The sequence below is a fragment of the Aquarana catesbeiana genome, linkage group LG10 (genome assembly GCF_042186555.1).
Source record: "Aquarana catesbeiana isolate 2022-GZ linkage group LG10, ASM4218655v1, whole genome shotgun sequence".
Taxonomy (NCBI): Eukaryota; Metazoa; Chordata; class Amphibia; order Anura; family Ranidae; genus Aquarana; species Aquarana catesbeiana.
In genome coordinates this window covers 238,283,736-238,305,671 of record NC_133333.1, presented here as the reverse complement: position 1 = coordinate 238,305,671, position 21,936 = coordinate 238,283,736, and the positions used below count along the sequence as shown (strand labels likewise).

At 56.1% G+C, this 21,936-nt stretch overlaps 1 protein-coding gene across 1 annotated transcript in view; it reads right to left on the bottom strand.

The window, feature by feature from the left end:
• Positions 1 to 20,830, bottom strand: part of DDX25 (DEAD-box helicase 25) — a 53,814-nt gene extending 32,984 nt beyond the window's left edge. Inside the window, exons 1-3 of the mRNA XM_073603482.1 lie at positions 20,723 to 20,830; positions 11,188 to 11,227; positions 8,798 to 8,830 (exon numbers count right to left, since the gene is read on the bottom strand). Coding sequence (XP_073459583.1) covers positions 8,798 to 8,830; positions 11,188 to 11,227; positions 20,723 to 20,830 — 181 coding nt within the window. The remainder of the gene's footprint in view (positions 1 to 8,797; positions 8,831 to 11,187; positions 11,228 to 20,722) is intronic.
• Positions 20,831 to 21,936: the final 1,106 nt, after the last annotated feature.

Here is a 21,936-nt window from a genome sequence, read left to right as displayed (position 1 = left end):
CAGTCAGAGCTTTTTTAGAAGCCCAGTCCGCAGACCAACACATGTCTAAGCACCACTGAAAAAACAGAGCTTAGCAACCAAGGGAACTGCGTCCAAGGAGGCATCGCATACAAACCACAGCCCCCAGACAAACTGGTCCGCCAACTCAGCAAAAGCAGAGGGAATCTGCTCCCCCTCCAGGTATATCAGCCGGATCCTTAAAAGCCGGAGAATCCTCTATCAGAATCATGGTCACCTTGCGCAACCTAGAGACGGGGATCCACTACTGGTGGAACAGTCCACTTAGGGAGGGACCTCACAAGGGGTACCTCACAGCAAAGCGTCTTTGGAACCACAAAGGGACGCTTTGGACCCTCCCATTCTTTACGAACAAATATTCCAAAATAGGAGGGAGAAGGGAACGCTTTTGTCATGCGAGTTTATGGGTGCCACAGCTGCATCCTCAATCTTTAAAGTTTCCAGCACAAGTATAATAAGGGAAACAAGCACCTTGTGCGCCACTACAGTTGTGGAGGAACAAGCTCACTGACAGGACAGGGAGTGTGGCCACCAACCCCGCAAGGTGGGCCACATCCATGATGGCAGAGCCAGACATAGGATCAGTCGAGACCGATGAGGGCGCATTCAGCCCCCTTTACTCTGATACCCCTAACTAAAATCTAGTGAAACCAATTGCCTTCATTAGTCACCTAATTATTAGAGGCCAGCTGTGTGCAATTTAATCTCAGTATAAATACAGCTGTTCTATGAATCCCTCAGGTTTGTTAGAGAACCTTATTGAACAAGCAGCATTGTGAAGGCCGAGGAACACACCAGACAGGTCAGGGATAAAGTTGAAGTTTAAAGCAGGGTTAGGTTATAAAGGGAAAAAAAAAAAAAAAAATCCCAAGCTTTGAACATCTCATGGAGCACACTGTTCAATCCATTATCCGAAAATGGAAAGAGTATGGCACAACAAAAAACCTACCAAGACATGGCCGTCCACCTAAACTGACAGACCGGGCAAGGAGAGCATTAATCAGAGAAGCAGCCAAGAGGCCCATGGTAACTCTGGAGGAGCTGCAGAGATCCACAGCTCAGGTGGGGGAATCTGTTCACAGGACAACGATTAGTCGTGCTCTCCACAAATCTGGCCTTTATGGAAGAGTGGCAAGAAGAAAGCCATTGTTGAAAGAAAGCCATAAGTCCCGTTTGCGAGAAGCCATGAGGGGTGACACAGCAAACGTGGAAGAAGGTGCTATAGACCAAAAGTGATTTTTCTGGCCTAAAAGCACAATGCTATGTGTGGTGTTAAACACTGCACATCACCCTGAACACACCATCCCCACCGTGAAACATGGTGGTGGCAGCCTCGTGTTGTGGGGGATGCTTTTCTTCAGCAGGGACAGGGAAGCTGATCAGAGTTGATGGGAAGATGAATGGAGCCAAATACAAAGCAATCTTAAGTGGGGTACACACTAAGGAAATTGGGCGAACAATCGTACGATTTTCCTATTCTCACAGCAAATCAGAACCGATGAACGAAAACAGAGTTAGGTACCTGGTAACTCTTTTTCTAAGAAGTCTTCCAGGGCAGCATCCGAGAGATAGGCTCCTCCTCCCTAAAACAGGAAACACATTAGTCCACCATTATAAATTTCACACTCTTACCTGTGTGCCTCAGTTATGTTAAAGCACCGAAGGAATTCCCTGTAAGCTGCAAGCTCCCCCTCTGTACCTGGTTTTTGTTGTTTCAAGGGTGGGAACTAGTGCTGCCCTGGAAGACTTCTTAGAAAAAGAGTTACCAGGTACCTAACTCTGTTTTCTCGAATCGTCTTCCAGGGCAGCATCCGAGAGGATATATCAAGCAATACTTACTAGGGTGGGGTTAGAGACTGGAGCACTTTACGACCAAATGCTTGGTCTTGGTCAGACAGCTGGTCTATGCGGTAGTGCTTAGCGAAAGTACTGAAGCTCGACCATGTCGCTGCCCTGCAGATCTGCTCCGGAGTTGCCCCTGCTTTCTCTGCGGCCGAGGTTGCCCAGGCTCTAGTGGAGTGCGCTCTGATTTCACTAGGTGGAGTGAGATTCTGTGCCTTATAGGTAATCTGTATGGCCATCCTTATCCATCTGCTGATGGTGCTTTTTGAAGCTGGTTTCCCTCTGTTGATTCCTGCATAGAGGATGAAGAGGGAGGTCGTTCTACGCCATTCTTTTGTTCTTTCGAGATACGCTATGAGCGTGTTCCTTACATCAAGTTTGCTGTAAATGTTTCTTTTCCTACTATCCATGGTTGTTGGAAGTGAGGGTATGACGATGTTTTGGGTTCTGTGAAATGTAGAAGAGACCTTGGGTAGAAAGGCCGGATCTGGAGAGAGAATTATCTTGTCCAGATGTATTAGACAGTATGGTTCTATTGAAGATAGAGCTTGGATCTCACTCACTCTTCTGGCGGATACTAAGGCCAGAAGGAGCGCAGTTTTTAACGTGAGGTTTTTGTCTGAGCTGTCCTCGATAGGTTCAAACGGAGGGGAGAGAAAGCCCTTAAGTACTGTGCCCATGTCCCAGGAGGGAGTTTTGTACAATTTGGCTGGTTTGGATCTTTTAAGAGCTATGAGGAATCGTCTTATCAGCGGGTCTTCCGCTAGTCTAGTATCCATGACCGAGGAAAGTGCTGCAACTTGTACTTTCAGGATACTTGGTGATATGTTTTTGTCTGCACCATCTTGTAGGAAGTCCAAAACTATTGGAATTATCCCACCGTTGGAGATTGGTCTGTCTTCGTACCAAGAAACAAATTTTTTCCTTATTTTCTCATAGATGGCTCTCGTTACCGGCTTTCTGCTGTTTAAGATGGTGTTGATTACTCTGTCCGACAGGCCTTTGTTCTGGAGTTTTACCCTCTCAGTAACCAAGCCGAGAGCTTCAAGATTTTGTGGTTCGGATGGTTGACTGGGCCTTGTGACAGTAGATCCGGGCGGTCCGTCAGTGTCAGCTGAGGTTGTATGCTGAGATTTTTTAAATGACTGAACCATGCTCTCTGGGGCCAGTGTGGTGCTATTAGTATTACTGTTGTTTTCTCTGCCTTGATTTTTTGGATTACTTTTGGGATTATGGCAGTTGGAGGGAATGCATAGCACAGATGCCATTTCCAGTTTTGGTTGAAAGCATCCACCCCGCTGTTGCCATCTGTAGGGTCCAGGGAGAAAAATATCAGAGATTTTGCGTTCGCCCTGGAAGCAAATAGGTCTACTTCGGGTATTCCCCACTTCTGGGTGATTTGAGTGAAGGTTGTTTGGTTTAGTGACCATTCCGTGTGTTTTATCGTTTTCCGGCTCAGGAAATCTGCCACTGTATTGTCTGTTCCTTTTAGATGAATACCGGATATCGATCTTATGTTCACTTCTGTCCACAGTAGGATAGATTGTGTCAGTCTCATCAGATTTTGGGATTTTGTGCCCCCTTGTCTGTTTAGGTATGCGACTGTCGTTGCGTTGTCTGATTGTATCTTTACATCCTTCCCTTGTAATGCTGGCTTGAAGGTTTTTAGCGCTTCCCCCACAGCTTTCAGCTCTCTCAAGTTTGAGGAGGCTTGTGCCCATTTGGGTGTCCATTTCCCTTGCGAGAACCGCCCTTCCATGTGGGCTCCCCATCCTAGGGCGCTTGCATCGGTGGTGATGCTGACTGGATTGACTTGAGCCCATCTGCGCCCCTCGATGACCCGAAGTGGGTTGAGCCACCAGTAGAGTGTTTGTTTGACTGTGGCGGGGACGGGAATGGATTTTTCTAGGGATGCTTGCCTGCCATCCCATTGGGACAGAATGTAGTTCTGTAAGGGTCGCATGTGAATTTGTGCCCAGGTGATGGCTGGAATGGAAGACGTCATCAGTCCTAGTACGGACATTCCGTGCCTGATCGTTGTGGAATGGTTCCTTAGCAGGGACGTAATTGCTTGTGTCATTTTTACGTCTTTTTCCTTTGTTAGGAAAATTTTTGACAGTCTGGAGTCCAGCACGTATCCCAGGTACACTACTCTCTGGCTTGGGATCATTTGCGATTTCTCTGCGTTTATTAACCATCCCAGGTTTTGCAGATAGATCATACTCTTGCGCAGGTTGTTTTCTAGGATTGCTGCTGAGTCCGCAAAGAACAGGAGGTCGTCTAAGTATGGTATTATTCCAATACCCTCCTGTCTTAGACCTTTTAGTGCTTCCGCCATTATTTTTGAGAATATTCTTGGAGCCGAGGAGATTCCGAAGGGGAGAGCTGTGTACTGTAGGTGCAGCGTAGCTGCTGGCCCCTGGATTGCGAACCTTAGAAACTTTTGGTGATCCTTCCTTATGGGGACATGTAGGTAGGCATCCTGTAAGTCTAGTGTTGCCATGAATGTCTCCTGCGGTAGGATGTTCCTGATTGAATAGATAGATTCCATTCTGAATCTCTTGTATCTTATTCCTCGGTTGAGTGGTTTGAGGTTTAGTATCAGCCTTAGTTTGCCTGATGGTTTTCTTTTTGCGAAGATGTGTGAGTAGAAGCCCTTTTGTTCCTCCTCTTGGGGAACGTGACAAATCACCTTCTGATCTAATAGTTTCTGTAGGGATTCTAGAAACACCTTTGCTTGATTGCTGTCCTTGGGTAGCATGGTCGCTAAGTATTTGGTTGGGGGGCGGTTGGAGAATTCTATTGCGTAACCATCCGTTATGGTGCGCAGTATGAATTTGTTTTCTGTTATCTCCTCCCATTGGTGGGAGAAAGCCGCCAATCTGCCCCCCACCTGAAGGCAGTCATTGTTTTTTGTTCTTTTGGGTATTAGGCTTGAGGATGAATTCACTTTTGCCTTTCTTGTTTTGTTGACCCCAGTGCTTTTTTGCCCCTGGCTTATTGAATTTCTTGAAATGCCGAAAGGGCGCCTTCCCTTGTCTCTTCTTGGTTTGAGGGAACCCCTTATTTTTTGCTGCAGTCCTATCCAGGACTGTTTCTAGTTCGGGACCAAACAGTAGGTCTCCAGTGAATGGTATGCCACATAAACGGTTCTTGGAAGGTGCATCCCCCCCCCAGGATTTTAACCACAGGGCTCTGCGGGCCGAGTTTAGTAGTGCCGTGGTCCTAGAGGATATTCTGACAGTTTCTGCTGAAGCATCTGCCAAGAAAGCTGCCGCTCTAGTTAGTGTGGGGATGGTTTTAATTAGTTCCTCCCTGGGTGTGTCGTTCTCCAATAGATCTTGCAGCTGGGTTAGCCAGATTAGCAAGGTTCGGGCTGTGCAGGTGGAAGCAATAGCCGGATTTAGGTTTGCCGCCCCTGCTTCCCATGCCCTTTTCAGGAGAGCTTCTATTTTCTTGTCCATGGGGTCGCTGAGGGTACCTGCGTCATCAAAAGCCAAGTCCGATTTGTTCGTGATTTTTGCCAGAGAGGCATCCACCTTGGGGCATTTAGCCCAGGTTTTGGTGTCTGCTTCCGCAAACGGGTATCTGCGTTTGATTGTGGCGGGGATGAAAAGCTTTTTCTCTGGGTCTTCCCATTCCTTTTTGACTATGTCTTTAAGTGTTTGGTGTACCGGGAACGTTCTTGGCTTCTTGGGCTAGAGCCCTTTGTACATTCTGTCATGCATAGTGAGTTCTGCGGTTTTCTGTTCTTTAATGCCTAGAGTGTCAGTGATGGCTTTGAGAAGACTGTCTGTGTCCTCAGAAGGAAACAGGTTGCAGTCTGTCGTGTCATCTTCCTCCTCTGAGTCTGAACAGATACCGTCTTCTGATTCAGATTGTTCAGATTCATCTGAATCCACCTCTTGTTCTGCCTGTACCTTGTTCTCCCTTGGAATGTGTGTTCCGCTGGTAGATGGGATACTGGCCTGAGCGACACTTGCTGGCGTTTCTAATTTCTCTATAGCTGAGCGTAGTGGTGCCATGGTGCTCTGAATTTCTTTCTTAAAAGAATTGAGCAGGTCTTTCAAAAATCCCTGTGGATTCTTTTGCCACCATTTTGTCTAAGCATTTCTGACACAGGGGCTTTTTCCAATCTGGGGAAAGCCTGTGGCTGCATGAGGCACATGTTTTGCCTTTAGCCTTCCTTTCCTCAGGGGTCTTTGCCTGCAAGCGAGCATAGAGAACAACAAAGAAAAACCCCGTGAGTCAAAGGAACTGCCTGTAGATAGGCAGTAAAGAGGTTAAGACAGAGATAATTCAAGAATATTCTGGCTTACCTTGGAGCTGTCCTGATTTGCAGGATCTGCAGGGCAGGGTGGGGAAGCGTCAGACATGATCAGCCACCAGGATCCTCTGCTTAGAGGCCTTTTTATCTGCTTCCTGCATAAGCTCCGGCCCCGCCCCCGGCTGACCCCGTGCAGGTTGGTGGACACACCTGCACATGCCGCTGTATTGTAGAGTAACTGTGCTGGTAGTGAAGGGTAGCATTGAACAAATTTGCTATTTGTATTCTGTTTTCTCTTTTTTTTTTTTTTTTTTTAAACTTCCCGCCCCTAGGAGTCCCTGCTCTATCTCCGCAGTAGATAGACTACGGGAAAATGGCCGCCAACCCGGAAGCGGAACTTCCTCGGCGCCATCTTGGTACACCCCCGACTTCCTGTAGCGGCCTGTGGCGGTGAGGACGCTGCTGCGCCGCCCGGAGAGCGGCGGATTCGTTTGGGGGGACAGCCGCAGCAACCAGGGACCTAATTTAGAAGGTGCAAACCCCTCCCTGCTAGACCCTCTGCTGCTGAGGATTTCGGCAGCGGTCGGCGGCGGCGGTGGGGGGGGGGTTGGGGCGCCCATCTATGCATGTATCCATCCCCCCTGGCGGGCTCCAGATTCTGCGGAAAGCCAGAGGGGGGTGCTTGCGGAAGCATACACAGGCCTAAACAGCGGCATGGGGTGGGGATGACAGAGTCCTCCTGCAGCCTGGGGGGATGATTGCAGACCCCTCAGTAGGGGCGAAATCTCAGGCTTTGAGCAATGTTGCCCAGTGCTGCGCCTGCTCGCCCTCCCAAAGCCCCTTGGGCTGTATGGGATGCTGGCAGGGGGTCTCCTGCAACAAGCACAGAGACAGGTGAAAATAAAATAACAAACGTTCTTGCAGCTCCTGTGGGTCCGGAGGAAACACAAACAACTGAGGCACACAGGTAAGAGTGTGAAATTTATAATGGTGGACTAATGTGTTTCCTGTTTTAGGGAGGAGGAGCCTATCTCTCGGATGCTGCCCTGGAAGACGATTCGAGAAAAATCATACAACAAAGGCTTTGTTTATTTTTCAGAACATGCAGTCCCTCATGATTTCTCGTACACATTAAAAACAAAAATCGTTCGTTCTGTACGAGAAATTGTAGTTGGGCCCTTCGAGAATTTTCGTACGAAAAGTCAGAATTGGCTGTTAAAACTTGTGTACACACTAAACGTAAATTCTATGGATAAAAAGGTTTGGTCGATTTTCTTAGTGTGTACCAACCTTTAAAACAGTGGTTCTCAACTCCTGTCCTCAGGACCCACTAACAGGCCTTATTTTAAATATTACCATGGGGAGATGCAGACTAGAATACTGCAATCATTAAGTAGCAAATCACATCACCTGTGATGTTTTTCAGTTCTCTTGCAAACCTGGCCTGCTAGTGGGTCCTGAGGACAGGAGTTGAGAACCACTGCTTTAGAAGAAAAACCTGGTAAGGCTCGTTCATCCAAGCGCTCAAACATTTTCATCCAAAAGAATTTTCGTATTGTGTGTACACAACTTTTAGGTACAATATTTTTTTTTATTAAGGCAAATAAACAGATACATTCATAGAAATCCCACGCAGGAGATAGAAACAGTAAGCACGATTAAGAGCCATGGAGAGCTACAAATATGCTCATGGGTGTATTACAGCAAACCAGAATGTCCTCCTAATCAATGCCAGGAAAACACAGGGAGCCTGGGCCCCCCCAGGTCCAGGGGAAGGGAATAGGGTGTGGACTAGTCCACTTAAAGGGGGGGGGGGGGGGGGTTAGAAGTTGGAGGAAAGAGGGATCCTAGGCTGGGGAGTGGATGGCAAGGAGCCAAGCTGGACGGAATAGGACTACGACGGGGCCCACGTACAACCAATTCTGAATTTTCATGCAAAATGCCGATATTTCTCATACAGGAACAGAACTTACGTACCATTTTAGTACAAGGAAAGACTGCGCATGATCAGAAACAAAACAAAAAATTGTTCTCCCAATTTTGTGTGTACCTTTAGTGTCCGCTAAAGACTTAAGACTGGGATGGAGGTTCACCTTCCAGCAGGACAACAACCCCAAACATACAGCCAGAGCTACAATGGAATGTTTTAGATCAAAGCATATTCATGTGTTAGAATGGCCCAGTCAAAGTACAGACCTAAATCCAAATGAAAATCTGTGGCAAGACTTGAAAATTGCTGTTCAGACGCTCTACATCCAATCTGACAGAGCTTTAACTATTTTGCTTGTTAACAGGTTTAATACAGCTTTACCATTACCCTGCAGCAGGACACCCATGACACTCACCCTCCTCTCCAATGGCCCTCCCCTTGGTTTCAAAACTAGTCTCCACCAGTCTCTTCAGCACACGACTCTTTTGGAAGTGTTGGGATCCCTGTGGTCCCTGGAGAACACTGGTTCAATCCTGTGACTCCTACACTGAACACGGCAGCGATGGAAAGGTTGAAGAATGGACTCAACACTGGAGAGAATAACAGAGCAACTCTGTTTCTGGGTGCTCTTTAGGATCTTTTGATAGATAAAATGATGGCTTTTTACATACAATCATATCTGTTTTGGCAGTTGACAACCCCCCGCCCCAAAAAAAAAAAAAAAAAATTATATAACTTACCAAATTCATCATCATCTTCGTGGCAGGATTTACCTAAACAAAGTGACACCAAGTTAAAGTAAGCAAAATGATGCTCTGAAACAAAAAAATCAACACTCCACACCTTGCAGTGCCTATTGCCAAACAGTGAGTGGACACCCCTCCAAATTTTTGGTGTTTCCATTGAAAAGGTAGTTAACCAGGTTTCACCTTCACGAACCATGCCATTTAGCACTGTGCTACTTTAACTAGCAATTGCTCGGTCATGCAACATTGTACCCAGATGAAATTGTATAGCTTTTACACAAATCAAGCTTTTTGGTGACGTTTGATCACCACTGGGTTTCATTTCTGGTAAGGGGAAAAAAAAAAAAAGCCCCCCCCCATAGAGGGAGAGTTGCCCAAGGGAGCACTCAACACCTGTCCACCAATTCTGTGTGTCCTCCACATGCTACAGGCAACTCCAGCGGAAAAGGCAGCATGCTCAAAAGTACTTCCAGCCCAGGGATGCCTCAAGGAAGACCCAATGCTAGGGGGGGGGCGGGCCACAATGGGAGGCAGGAGGGAACACAGCAGCCATAGGGAGGAGAGGACCCTGCAGGGCCAACCATCCCAGGGAGTACCCATTCCCCCAGGGAAGGAAGTCAATGCACTTAAAGTGACTGTAAATCCTTGTAAATAAAAATAAATAATGTTATATACTTGCCTCCTCTGTGCAACTGGTTTTGAACAGAGCAGCCCGGATCCTCTTCTCAGGTCCCTTTTTGCTGCTCCTGGTCCCTCGCTCTTGAGTGCCCCCCCCCCCCCCCGTTAGCAGCTATGGGGACACTGGAGCAGAGTCACAGCTCCGTGTGTCCACTCAGACACAGATCCCCAACCCAGCCCTGCCCCCTCTTTCCCCTGACTGACTGATAGCCGCGGGAGCCAATGGTCCCGCTGCTGTGTCTCAGCCAACCAGGAGGAGTGTCCCAGATGGCTTAGACATTTGTGGACATCACTGGAGAGAGATTGGGGATCAAGTATTATGGGTGCTGTGGTGGCTGCTACACAAAATATTTATCTTAACCACTTCCCGCCTGGCCTATAGCAAAATGACGGCTGGGCGGTGGTTCAGTTATCCTGACTGGGCGTCATATGATGTCCAACAGGATAACATGCCTCTGCGCGCCAGTTGGGACGTGCATCGCAGCGATCGGTGTGTCAGTCTGACACACCGCTCCACTGATCTCGGTAAAGAGCCTCCGGCGGAGGCTCTTTACCATGTGATCAGCCGTGTCCAATCACGTCTGATCACGATGTAAATAGGAAGAGCCATTGAACGGCTTTTCCTCACTCGCGTCTGACAGACGGGCACCAATTGGCACCAGTATGTACAAACAGGCATCAGTGATGCCCAGCAATGCCACCCATCAGTATCAGTGCAACCCATCAGTGCCACCTGTCAGTGCCCATCCATGCCCACCTACCAGTGCCGCCTACCAGTGCCCGTCAGTGAACGAGAAAAAAAAAAAAAAGTACTTATTTACAAAAAATGTTTTAACAGAAACGAAGAAAAAAAAAAAAACTTGTTTTTTTGAAAATTTTCTTTTATTTGTTGCGCAAAAATCCCAGAGGTGATCAAATACCACAAAAAGAAAGCTCTATTTGTGAGAACAAAATGATAAAAATGTATTCGGGTACAGTGTAGCACGACCGCGCAATTGGCATTCAAAATGCAACAGCGCTGAAAGGTGAAAATTGGCCTGGGCAGGAAGGTGTCCAAGTGCCCGGTATTGAAGTGGTTAATATATTAGGATAAAAAAAACCTTCTCCCTTTACAACCGCTTTAACAATCCAGCAGAACGTGCAGGTAAGAGCTCCCATGACAAATCCTACTTGGACTCTAGTGCCAGGTCATACGTGTCCCCGCAAGGCTCCCCCCCCCCCTACGATCGCTGTCCTTTACAATGATGATCACTGTAACAGCAATGTTTTCAACTGTCATGAATGGGTTAAATTTATAACAGCCATGATTACTAGTTATGTGATTAGCTATAGCCAACCATATGTTACTGTGATTGGTCCAGGTACCATGTGATAGCTGTGGGGGCCAATCACAGGAAGCACAGCTGTTATGACATTAATTCATAATATGCTTGTTATCATGTGATTGCTTTGTGATCACATAATCTGCAGGCAGCTCAAAGCACCCAGATACCAGGAGCAGCCTCCCGAGAGGCGTGGAGGAGGGTGAAGCTGCAAAGTGGGGGGGGGGGGGGGGGGGGGTGTTTAACCACATATCAATGATCTTTGTACTGGCATAAGATCTTAAAAGTGTGTATAGATGTGATGTTAGGTGTCCACAGACCATCAGCCATTTACCATGTTGTCACATACTTGTACTGCCATTCCCCACAGTCCTTTAACCGTACCTGTTAAATTTGTATTCTTGGGAGGAACAAAACCAATAATCTGTAAAATGAATTAAAAACAATCAATAAAGTTCACAAAACATTTACAGAAACAATAGACATTGATACCAAAATTTGTATGCACTGCAAGTCTCTCCCCACCTCCCACCCTTCCCCTTCTTCTCAGGTGTACAACTTTAAGAGTTTCACTTTATTTGCATGTAATGATCTGTAAGAGCCCTTTCACACTGGGGCAGGGGTGGTGCCAGCAGTAAAGCGCCGCTATTGTAAGCGGCGCTTCACCGTCAGTATTCGGCCGCTAGCGGGCGGTTTTGGCCCCCGCTAGCGGTTGAGAAAGGGTTAAAAACCACCGCAAAGCGCCTCTGCAGAGGCGCTTTACCGCCGGTATAGCCGCGCTGTCCCATTGTTTTCAATGGGCAGGATCAGTATGCACTCCGCTCCGAAGATGCTGCGAGGACTTTTTTTCTCCCATCCTATCCCCCTTCGGGGCCTTCACACTGGAGACAAAGCAGCAGCACTTTCGGGTCAGTTTGCAGGCGCTATTAGCGCAATAGCGCCTGCAAACCGCCCCAGTGTGAAAGGGCCCTAAGACCCCTTTCACATCGAGCCGCCTATAGCATCGGCGGTAAAACCGTCGGATTTGCGGCGCATTTCGGCTTTTACCCCCCCCCCGCTAGCGGCCGAGAAAGTGTTAAAACCACCCGCAATGGCGGCGTTTTGCCGGCGGTATCCCAGCGCTGCGCCATTGATTTCAATGGTGAGCAGCGGTGGAGGAGCGGTAAACACACCGCTCCAAAGAAGCTGCTGACAGGACTTTTCCTGACGTCCTGCCAGCGCAGCGCTCCAGTGTGAAAGCCCTCGGGCTTTCACACTGGAGACAATGCTGCAGCTGTTTGAGAGCGGATTGTAGGTGCTATTTTTAACGCTATAGCGCCTGCAAAACGCCCTTCTGCAGTGTTTTTTGTGGTGCTTGCCGCATTTTTAAACAGCGGTTTGCGTTTTTTTTTTTTTACATTTTTTTTTAGACTGTATACAGTCTAAAAAAAAAAAAAAAAGCGCTGCAAAAACGCTGTACTTGCGTTTTTGATGCTGGTCCATTGAATTCAAAAAAAGACCCCTTTCACACTGGGGCGTTTTTCAGGCGCTTTAGCGTTAAAAAAAAGCACCTGTAAAGCGCCTAAAAGAAGCCTCATCTGCAATCCCAATGTGAAAGCCTGAGCCATTTCACACTGCCAGCGCCCGATAAACGCTGGTAAAGCGCCGCTTAAAATCCTTTTCACACTGGGGCGTTTTTCAGGCGCTGGCAGTTTGAAAGGGCTCAGGCCATCTGCGCAACCACCTCGGTGGCAAAAACACAAAAGGGCTGCCAAGAAGCTGCTTGCAGGAATTTTTTTTTGACGCCCTGCCAGTGCAGCGCCCTAGTGTGAAAGGGGGCGCACCGCGATCACCAGAGATGGTACGGGGGGGGGGGGGGGGGGCGTGCACCGCAATCACCAGAGATGGGACGGGGGGGGGGGGGGGCGTGCACCACAATCACCAGAGATGGGACGGGGGGGGGGGGGGGGGGGGGGCGTGCACCGCAATCACCAGAGATGGGACGGGGGGGGGGCGTGCACCGCAATCACCAGAGATGGGACGGGGGGGGCGTGCACCGCAATCACCAGAGATGGGACGGGAGGGGGGGGGGGGGGGTGGTGATGCACCGCAATCACCAGAGATGGGACGGGAGGGGGGGGCGGGGGGGTGGTGATGCACCGCAATCACCAGAGATGGGACAGGAGGGGGGGGTGCGGTGATGCACCGCAATCACCAGAGATGGGACGGGAGGGGGGGGGTGCGATCACCAGAGATGGGACGGGGGAGGGGGGGGGGGGAGAGAGATGCACCGCGATCACCAGAGATGGGACGGGGGGGGGGGAGTGGGGGCGCGATCACCAGAGATGGGACGGGGGGGGGGGGGGGGGGGGTGATGCACCGCGATCACCAGAGATGGGACGGGGGGGGGGGCGCGATCACCAGAGATGGGACGGAGGGGGGGGGGGGGGGGGAATCACCAGAGATGGGACGGAGGGGGGGGGGGGGCAGGGGGGGCGCGCGATCACCAGAGATGGGACGGAGGGGAGGGGGGCGCGCGATCACCAGAGATGGGACGGAGGGGAGGGGGGCGCGCGATCACCAGAGATGGGACGGAGGAGAGGGGGGCGCGCGATCACCAGAGATGGGACGGGGGGGGGGGCGCGATCACCAGAGATGGGACGGGGGGGGGGGGGGCGCGATCACCAGAGATGGGACACGGGGGGGGGGGGGGGGGGGGGGCGGCGTAAGAGATGCACCGCGATCACCAGAGATGGGACGGAGGGGGGGGGCGCGATCACCAGAGATGGGACGGGCGCGATCACCAGAGATGGGACGGGCGCGATCACCAGAGATGGGACGGGCGCGATCACCAGAGATGGGACGGGCGCGATCACCAGAGATGGGACGGGGGGCGTGCACCGCAATCACCAGAGATGGGACGGGGGGATGGGGGTGGTGATGCACCGCAATCACCAGAGATGGGACGGGAGGGGGGGGGGGGGGGGGTGTGTTGATGCACCGCAATCACCAGAGATGGGACGGGGGGGGGTGGTGATGCACCGCAATCACCAGAGATGGGACGGGAGGGGGGGGCGGGGGGTGGTGATGCCACGCAATCACCAGAGATGGGACGGGAGGGGGTGCGGTGATGCACCGCAATCACCAGAGATGGGACGGGAGGGGGGGGTGCGATCACCAGAGATGGGACGGGGGAGGGGGGGGGGGGGGAGAGAGATGCACCGCGATCACCAGAGATGGGACGGGGGTGGGGGTGGGGGGGGTGATGCACCGCGATCACCAGAGATGGGACGGAGGGGGGGGGGCGCGATCACCAGAGATGGGACGGAGGGGGGGGGGGGCGCGATCACCAGAGATGGGATGGAGGGGAGGGGGGCGCGCGATCACCAGAGATGGGACGGAGGGGAGGGGGGCGCGCGATCACCAGAGATGGGACGGAGGGGAGGGGGGCGCGCGATCACCAGAGATGGGACGGAGGGGAGGGGGGCGCGCGATCACCAGAGATGGGACGGAGGGGAGGGGGGCGCGCGATCACCAGAGATGGGACGGGCGGGGGGTGGTGATGCACCGCAATCACCAGAGATGGGACAGGAGGGGGGGGTGCGGTGATGCACCGCAATCACCAGAGATGGGACAGGAGGGGGGGGTGCGATCACCAGAGATGGGACGGGGGAGGGGGGGGGAGAGAGATGCACCGCGATCACCAGAGATGGGACGGGGGGGGGGAGTGGGGGCGCGATCACCAGAGATGGGACGGGGGGGGGGGGGGGGGGGGGGGGGGTGATGCACCGCGATCACCAGAGATGGGACGGAGGGGGGGGGGGGGGAAATCACCAGAGATGGGACGGAGGGGGGGGGGGGGCACGCGCGATCACCAGAGATGGGACGGAGGGGAGGGGGGGCGCGCGATCACCAGAGATGGGACGGAGGGGAGGGGGGCGCGATCACCAGAGATGGGACACGGGGGGGGGGGGGGGGCGTAAGAGATGCACCGCGATCACCAGAGATGGGACGGAGGGGGGGGGGGGCGCGATCACCAGAGATGGGATGGGGGGGGTGGGCGCGATCACCAGAGATGGGACGGGGGGGCGCGATCACCAGAGATGGGACGGGCGCGATCACCAGAGATGGGACGGGCGCGATCACCAGAGATGGGACGGGCGCGATCACCAGAGATGGGACGGGGACGGGGGGGGGGGGCGCGATCACCAGAGATGGGACGGGGGGCGTGCACCGCAATCACCAGAGATGGGACGGGGGGATGGGGGTGGTGATGCACCGCAATCACCAGAGATGGGACGGGAGGGGGGGGGGGGGGTGTTGATGCACCGCAATCACCAGAGATGGGACGGGAGGGGGGGGCGGGGGGTGGTGATGCCACGCAATCACCAGAGATGGGACGGGAGGGGGTGCGGTGATGCACCGCAATCACCAGAGATGGGACGGGAGGGGGGGGGTGCGATCACCAGAGATGGGACGGGGGAGGGGGGGGGGGGGGGAGAGAGATGCACCGCGATCACCAGAGATGGGACGGGGGGGGGGTGATGCACCGCGATCACCAGAGATGGGACAGAGGGGGGGGGGGGGGGGCGATGCACCGCGATCACCAGAGATGGGACAGAGGGGGGCGCGCGATCACCAGAGATGGGACGGAGGGGAGGGGGGGCGCGCGATCACCAGAGATGGGACGGAGGGGAGGGGGGCGCGCGATCACCAGAGATGGGACGGAGGGGAGGGGGGCGCGCGATCACCAGAGATGGGACGGAGGGGAGGGGGGCGCGCGATCACCAGAGATGGGACGGAGGGGAGGGGGGCGCGCGATCACCAGAGATGGGACGGAGGGGAGGGGCGATGCACCGCGATCACCAGAGATGGGACGGGAGGGGGGGGCGGGGGGTGGTGATGCCACGCAATCACCAGAGATGGGACGGGAGGGGGTGCGGTGATGCACCGCAATCACCAGAGATGGGACGGGAGGGGGGGGTGCGATCACCAGAGATGGGACGGGGGAGGGGGGGGGGGGGGGGGGGGGAGAGAGATGCACCGCGATCACCAGAGATGGGACGGGGGGGGGGTGATGCACCGCGATCACCAGAGATGGGACAGAGGGGGGGGGGGGGGGGCGATGCACCGCGATCACCAGAGATGGGACAGAGGGGGGCGCGCGATCACCAGAGATGGGACGGAGGGGAGGGGGGGCGCGCGATCACCAGAGATGGGACGGAGGGGAGGGGGGCGCGCGATCACCAGAGATGGGACGGAGGGGAGGGGGGCGCGCGATCACCAGAGATGGGACGGAGGGGAGGGGCGATGCACCGCGATCACCAGAGATGGGACGGAGGGGGGGGGGCGATGCACCGCGATCACCAGAGATGGGACGGAGGGGGGGGGCGCGATCACCAGAGATGGGACGGAGGGGGGGGGGGGGGGGCGCGCGATCACCAGAGATGGGACGGAGGGGGGGGGCGCGATCACCAGAGATGGGACGGAGGGGAGGGGGCGCGATCACCAGAGATGGGACGGAGGGGGGGGGGCGCGATCACCAGAGATGGGACGGAGGGGAGGGGGCGCGATCACCAGAGATGGGACGGGGGGGAGGGCAGCGTAAGAGATGCACCGCGATCACCAGAGATGGGACGGAGGGGGGGGGGCGCGATCACCAGAGATGGGATGGGGGGGTGGGCGCGATCACCAGAGATGGGACGGGCGCGATCACCAGAGATGGGACGGGGACGGGCGCGATCACCAGAGATGGGACGGGGGGGGGGGGCGCGCGATCACCAGAGATGGGACGGAGGGGGGGACGCGATCACCAGAGATGGGACGGAGGGGGGGGGGGGGGACGCGATCACCAGAGATGGGACGGAGGGGGGGGGGGGGGGGGGGGGGGACGCGATCACCAGAGATGGGACGGAGGGGGGGGGGACGGGACGCGATCACCAGAGATGGGACGGAGGGGGGGGGGGACGCGATCACCAGAGATGGGACGGAGGGGGGGGGCACGCGATCACCAGAGATGGGACGGGGACGGGCGCGATCACCAGAGATGGGACGGGGGGGGGGGGGCGCGCGATCACCAGAGATGGGACGGAGGGGGGGGGGGGGGACGTCAGAGATGGGACGGAGGGGGGGGGGACGCGATCGCCAGAGATGGGACGGAGGGGGGGGGGACGCGATCACCAGAGATGGGACGGAGGGGGGGGGGGACGCGATCACCAGAGATGGGACGGAGGGGGGGGGGACGCGATCACCAGAGATGGGACGGAGGGGGGGGGGACGCGATCACCAGAGATGGGACGGAGGGGGGGGGGACGCGATCACCAGAGATGGGACGGAGGGGGGGGGGACGCGATCACCAGAGATGGGACGGAGGGGGGGGGGGGGGACGCGATCACCAGAGATGGGACGGAGGGGGGGGGGGGGACGCGATCACCAGAGATGGGACGGAGGGGGGGGGGGGGACGCGATCACCAGAGATGGGACGGAGGGGGGGGGGGGGGACGCGATCACCAGAGATGGGACGGAGGGGGGGGGGACGCGATCACCAGAGATGGGACGGAGGGGGGGGGGGGGACGCGATCACCAGAGATGGGACGGAGGGGGGGGGGGGGACGCGATCACCAGAGATGGGACGCGATCACCAGAGATGGGACGGGGGGGGGGGGGGGGGGGACGCGATCACCAGAGATGGGACGGAGGGGGGGGGGGGGGGACGCGATCACCAGAGATGGGACGGAGGGGGGGGGGGGGGGGACGCGATCACCAGAGATGGGACGGGGGGGGGACGCGATCACCAGATGGGACGGAGGGGGGGGGGGAACGCGATCACCAGAGATGGGACGGAGGGGGGGGGGGGCGATGCACCGCGATCACCAGAGATGGGACGGAGGGGGGGCGATGCACCGCGATCACCAGAGATGGGACGGAGGGGGGGGGCGCGATCACCAGAGATGGGACGGAGGGGGGGGGGGCGCGCGATCACCAGAGATGGGACGGAGGGGAGGGGGCGCGATCACCAGAGATGGGGGGGGGGGGGGGGGGGGGGCGGCGTAAGAGATGCACCGCGATCACCAGAGATGGGACGGAGGGGGGGGGGCGCGATCACCAGAGATGGGATGGGGGGGTGGGTGCGATCACCAGAGATGGGACGGGCGCGATCACCAGAGATGGGACGGGCGCGATCACCAGAGATGGGACGGGGGGGGGGGGCGCGCGATCACCAGAGATGGGACGGGGGGGGGCGCGCGATCACCAGAGATGGGACGGGGGGGGGCGCGCGATCACCAGAGATGGGACGGGGGGGGCGCGCGCGATCACCAGAGATGGGACGGGGGGGGGCGCGCGCGATCACCAGAGATGGGACGGGGGGGGGGCGCGCGATCACCAGAGATGGGACGGGGGGGGGGGGGGGGGCGCGATCACCAGAGATGGGACGGAGGGGGGGGGGGGACGCGATCACCAGAGATGGGACGGAGGGGGGGGGGACGCGATCACCAGAGATGGGACGGAGGGGGGGGGGGGGGGGACGCGATCACCAGAGATGGGACGGAGGGGGGGGGGGGGGACGCGATCACCAGAGATGGGACGGAGGGGGGGGGGGGGACGCGATCACCAGAGATGGGACGGAGGGGGGGGGACGCGATCACCAGAGATGGGACGGAGAGGGGGGGGGGACGTCAGAGATGGGACGGAGGGGGGGGGGGGGGACGCGATCACCAGAGATGGGACGGAGGGGGGGGGACGCGATCACCAGAGATGGGACGGAGGGGGGGGGCGGACGCGATCACCAGAGATGGGACGGAGGGGGGGGGGGACGCGATCACCAGAGATGGGACGGAGGGGGGGGGGGACGCGATCACCAGAGATGGACGGAGGGGGGGGGGGGGACGCGATCACCAGAGATGGGACGGAGGGGGGGGGGGGGACGCGATCACCAGAGATGGGACGGAGGGGGGGGGGGGGGACGCGATCACCAGAGATGGGACGGAGAGGGGGGGGGACGTCAGAGATGGGACGGAGGGGGGGGGGACGCGATCGCCAGAGATGGGACGGAGGGGGGACGCGATCGCCAGAGATGGGACGGAGGGGGGGGGGGGACGCGATCACCAGAGATGGGACGGAGGGGGGGGGGGGACGCGATCACCAGAGATGGGACGGAGGGGGGGGGGACGCGATCACCAGAGATGGGACGGAGGGGGGGGGGGACGCGATCACCAGAGATGGGACGGAGAGGGGGGGGGACGTCAGAGATGGGACGGAGGGGGGGGGGACGCGATCGCCAGAGATGGGACGGAGGGGGGGGGGGGGGACGCGATCACCAGAGATGGGACGGAGGGGGGGGGGGACGCGATCACCAGAGATGGGACGGAGGGGGGGACGCGATCACCAGAGATGGGACGGAGGGGGGGGGGGGACGCGATCACCAGAGATGGGACGGAGGGGGGGGGGGGGGACGCGATCACCAGAGATGGGACGGAGGGGGGGGGACGCGATCACCAGAGATGGGACGGAGGGGGGGGGGGACGCGATCACCAGAGATGGGACGGAGGGGGGGGGACGCGATCACCAGAGATGGGACGGAGGGGGGGGGGGACGCGATCACCAGAGATGGGACGGAGGGGGGGGGGGGGGGACGCGATCACCAGAGATGGGACGGAGGGGGGGGGGGGGGACGCGATCACCAGAGATGGGACGGAGGGGGGGGGGGGACGCGATCACCAGAGATGGGACGGAGGGGGGGGGGGGACGCGATCACCAGAGATGGGACGGAGGGGGGGGGGGGACGCGATCACCAGAGATGGGACGGAGGGGGGGGGGGACGCGATCACCAGAGATGGGACGGGGGGGGGGGGGGGACGCGATCACCAGAGATGGGACGGAGGGGGGGGGGGACGCGATCACCAGAGATGGGACGGAGGGGGGGGGGACGCGATCACCAGAGATGGGACGGAGGGGGGGGGGACGCGATCACCAGAGATGGGACGGAGGGGGGGGGGACGCGATCACCAGAGATGGGACGGAGGGGGGGGGGGGGGGGGACGCGATCACCAGAGATGGGACGGAGGGGGGGGGGGGGGACGCGATCACCAGAGATGGGACGGAGGGGGGGGGGGGGGGACGCGATCACCAGAGATGGGACGGAGGGGGGGGGGGGGGGACGCGATCACCAGAGATGGGACGGAGGGGGGGGGGACGCGATCACCAGAGATGGGACGGAGGGGGGGGGACGCGATCACCAGAGATGGGACGGAGGGGGGGGGACGCGATCACTAGAGGTCTAAATAAATAAAAAAAATTAAAAAAAAAATTGCTCCCACTGACCAATACAAATGAATGCCCCCCCCCCCCCCCCCGGTCTATGTAGTCCCGGTCTCCGGTGTGAATGGCCCCCGGCTCCTCCTGTACAGGACGCCAATCATACAGTAGGTAGGTTTTGTACAGAACTTCTTCCTAAAGCAGAGAGTTTTCTTCAGAAGAGGAAGTGCGTGGAAATCTCCTCTCTGGGGTCACAACACGTGTCAGGCCTGGATTTTTGCTGTTCCATATTGCAGTTGGAGTGGGAAGGGGGTGGGTATTTCCCAGCACAGTGATGTATGTAAGGTTGCCACCTCATCCCTTTAAACCCGAACACATATGAATTACACAGGTTCTGATGCTAAATTTAATACAGATAAGGCACCGAGTTTAATTACCACCTTAATCAGCCTCAGAACGTGTGTAATTAATGTGTTCGGATTTAAAGGGATGAGGTGGCACCCCTAGATGTATGGGGGGTGTAGTGTATTAGAATAGGCCTGCACTGTATTATGATGATCCATAAACACGGTTGGGGGACTGGACTGATATTTCCAGGGTTGTCCCATCCTCAGCACCGACCTAACCGCCTTCCTTCCCCTCCCCCACCCGCGTTATATAGACCCCCCTCTGTCTATACACTCACATTATTATTCTGCAGGTCGCTGGCCTTCGCGAACGGGTACCACCTCTCCACACTGCCCGTCAAAGTCCCCCGTCCCCGGCCTCGTGTTCTGCACATCCCCTCCGCCATCTTCCTCTCTCTCCGCACTTCGCACGCAGTTAGGAACGCCTGGGCGGGGCCTTTATATATCAAGACACGCCCCCTGACTTCGCCCAGGCAGAACGTCACGGCGCTACGCAGCACGTTGGCGGGAAAGTGTGTGTGGGCCTTCCTGGTCCTCCGTAGCTGCAGGTGGCGCTGTGAAGGAGATCCTGCTTACCTGCTTCTCCGTGGGCTGATTGAGGCCTAGTGAGCTGTGAGGGCGACGTTACCTCAGAAAGAGTCAGGTGAGTCAGTGTCATATAAACATTGTCAGAGGGGGCCCTCAGAGGGTGCTGTTGTGACTCCTAAAGGTCCTCAATGATACCTCGGAGGGAGTCAGTGTGACCTCAGAACATATGACCTTTAAAGGTTGCAATGTTACCTTAGAGGACATCTGGGTGACCTCGCAGCATATGACCTCTAACAATTGTCAATGTGACCTTGGAGGGTCTTGGTATGACCTCAGATGGTGTCAGTATGACCCCCAAAGTTTGTCATTGCGATTTTAGTGGACATTGTGAGACCTCAGAGAGCATATGACCTCTAAAGGTTGTCAGTGTGACCATAGAGGATATAGGTCTATTAGACAGTGTTGGTGTGACCTGAGAGGGCATCAGTGTGACCTTAGCAGATGTAAGTATGACCTTGGATAATGTTGGTGTGACCTCAGAGCGTCAGTATAACCCCTAAAGGTTGCAATGCGACCTTAGAGAATGTGAGGGTGACCTCCAGAGAGCATATGACCTCTAAAAGTTGTCAATGCGACCTTGGAGGTTGTTTTCTATCAGGCATTGGTGTGACCCCCAAAGCTTGTCAATGTGACTCCTTAGCGAACATAGATGTGACCTTTAGATAATGTTGGTGTGACCTCAGAGAGCATTCGTATCATTACCAAAGGTTGCAGTGTGACTTCAGAGGACATCAGTATGACCTCAAATGGTGTCATTTGACCTCAAAAGGCATCAGTATGACTTTAGGGGTGTCATGTGACATCAGAGGGTGTCAGTGTGACCTCAGAGAACATATGACCTCTAAAGGTTGCAATGGACATCTGGGTGACCTTAGTGGACGTCTGGGTGACCTCACAGCATATG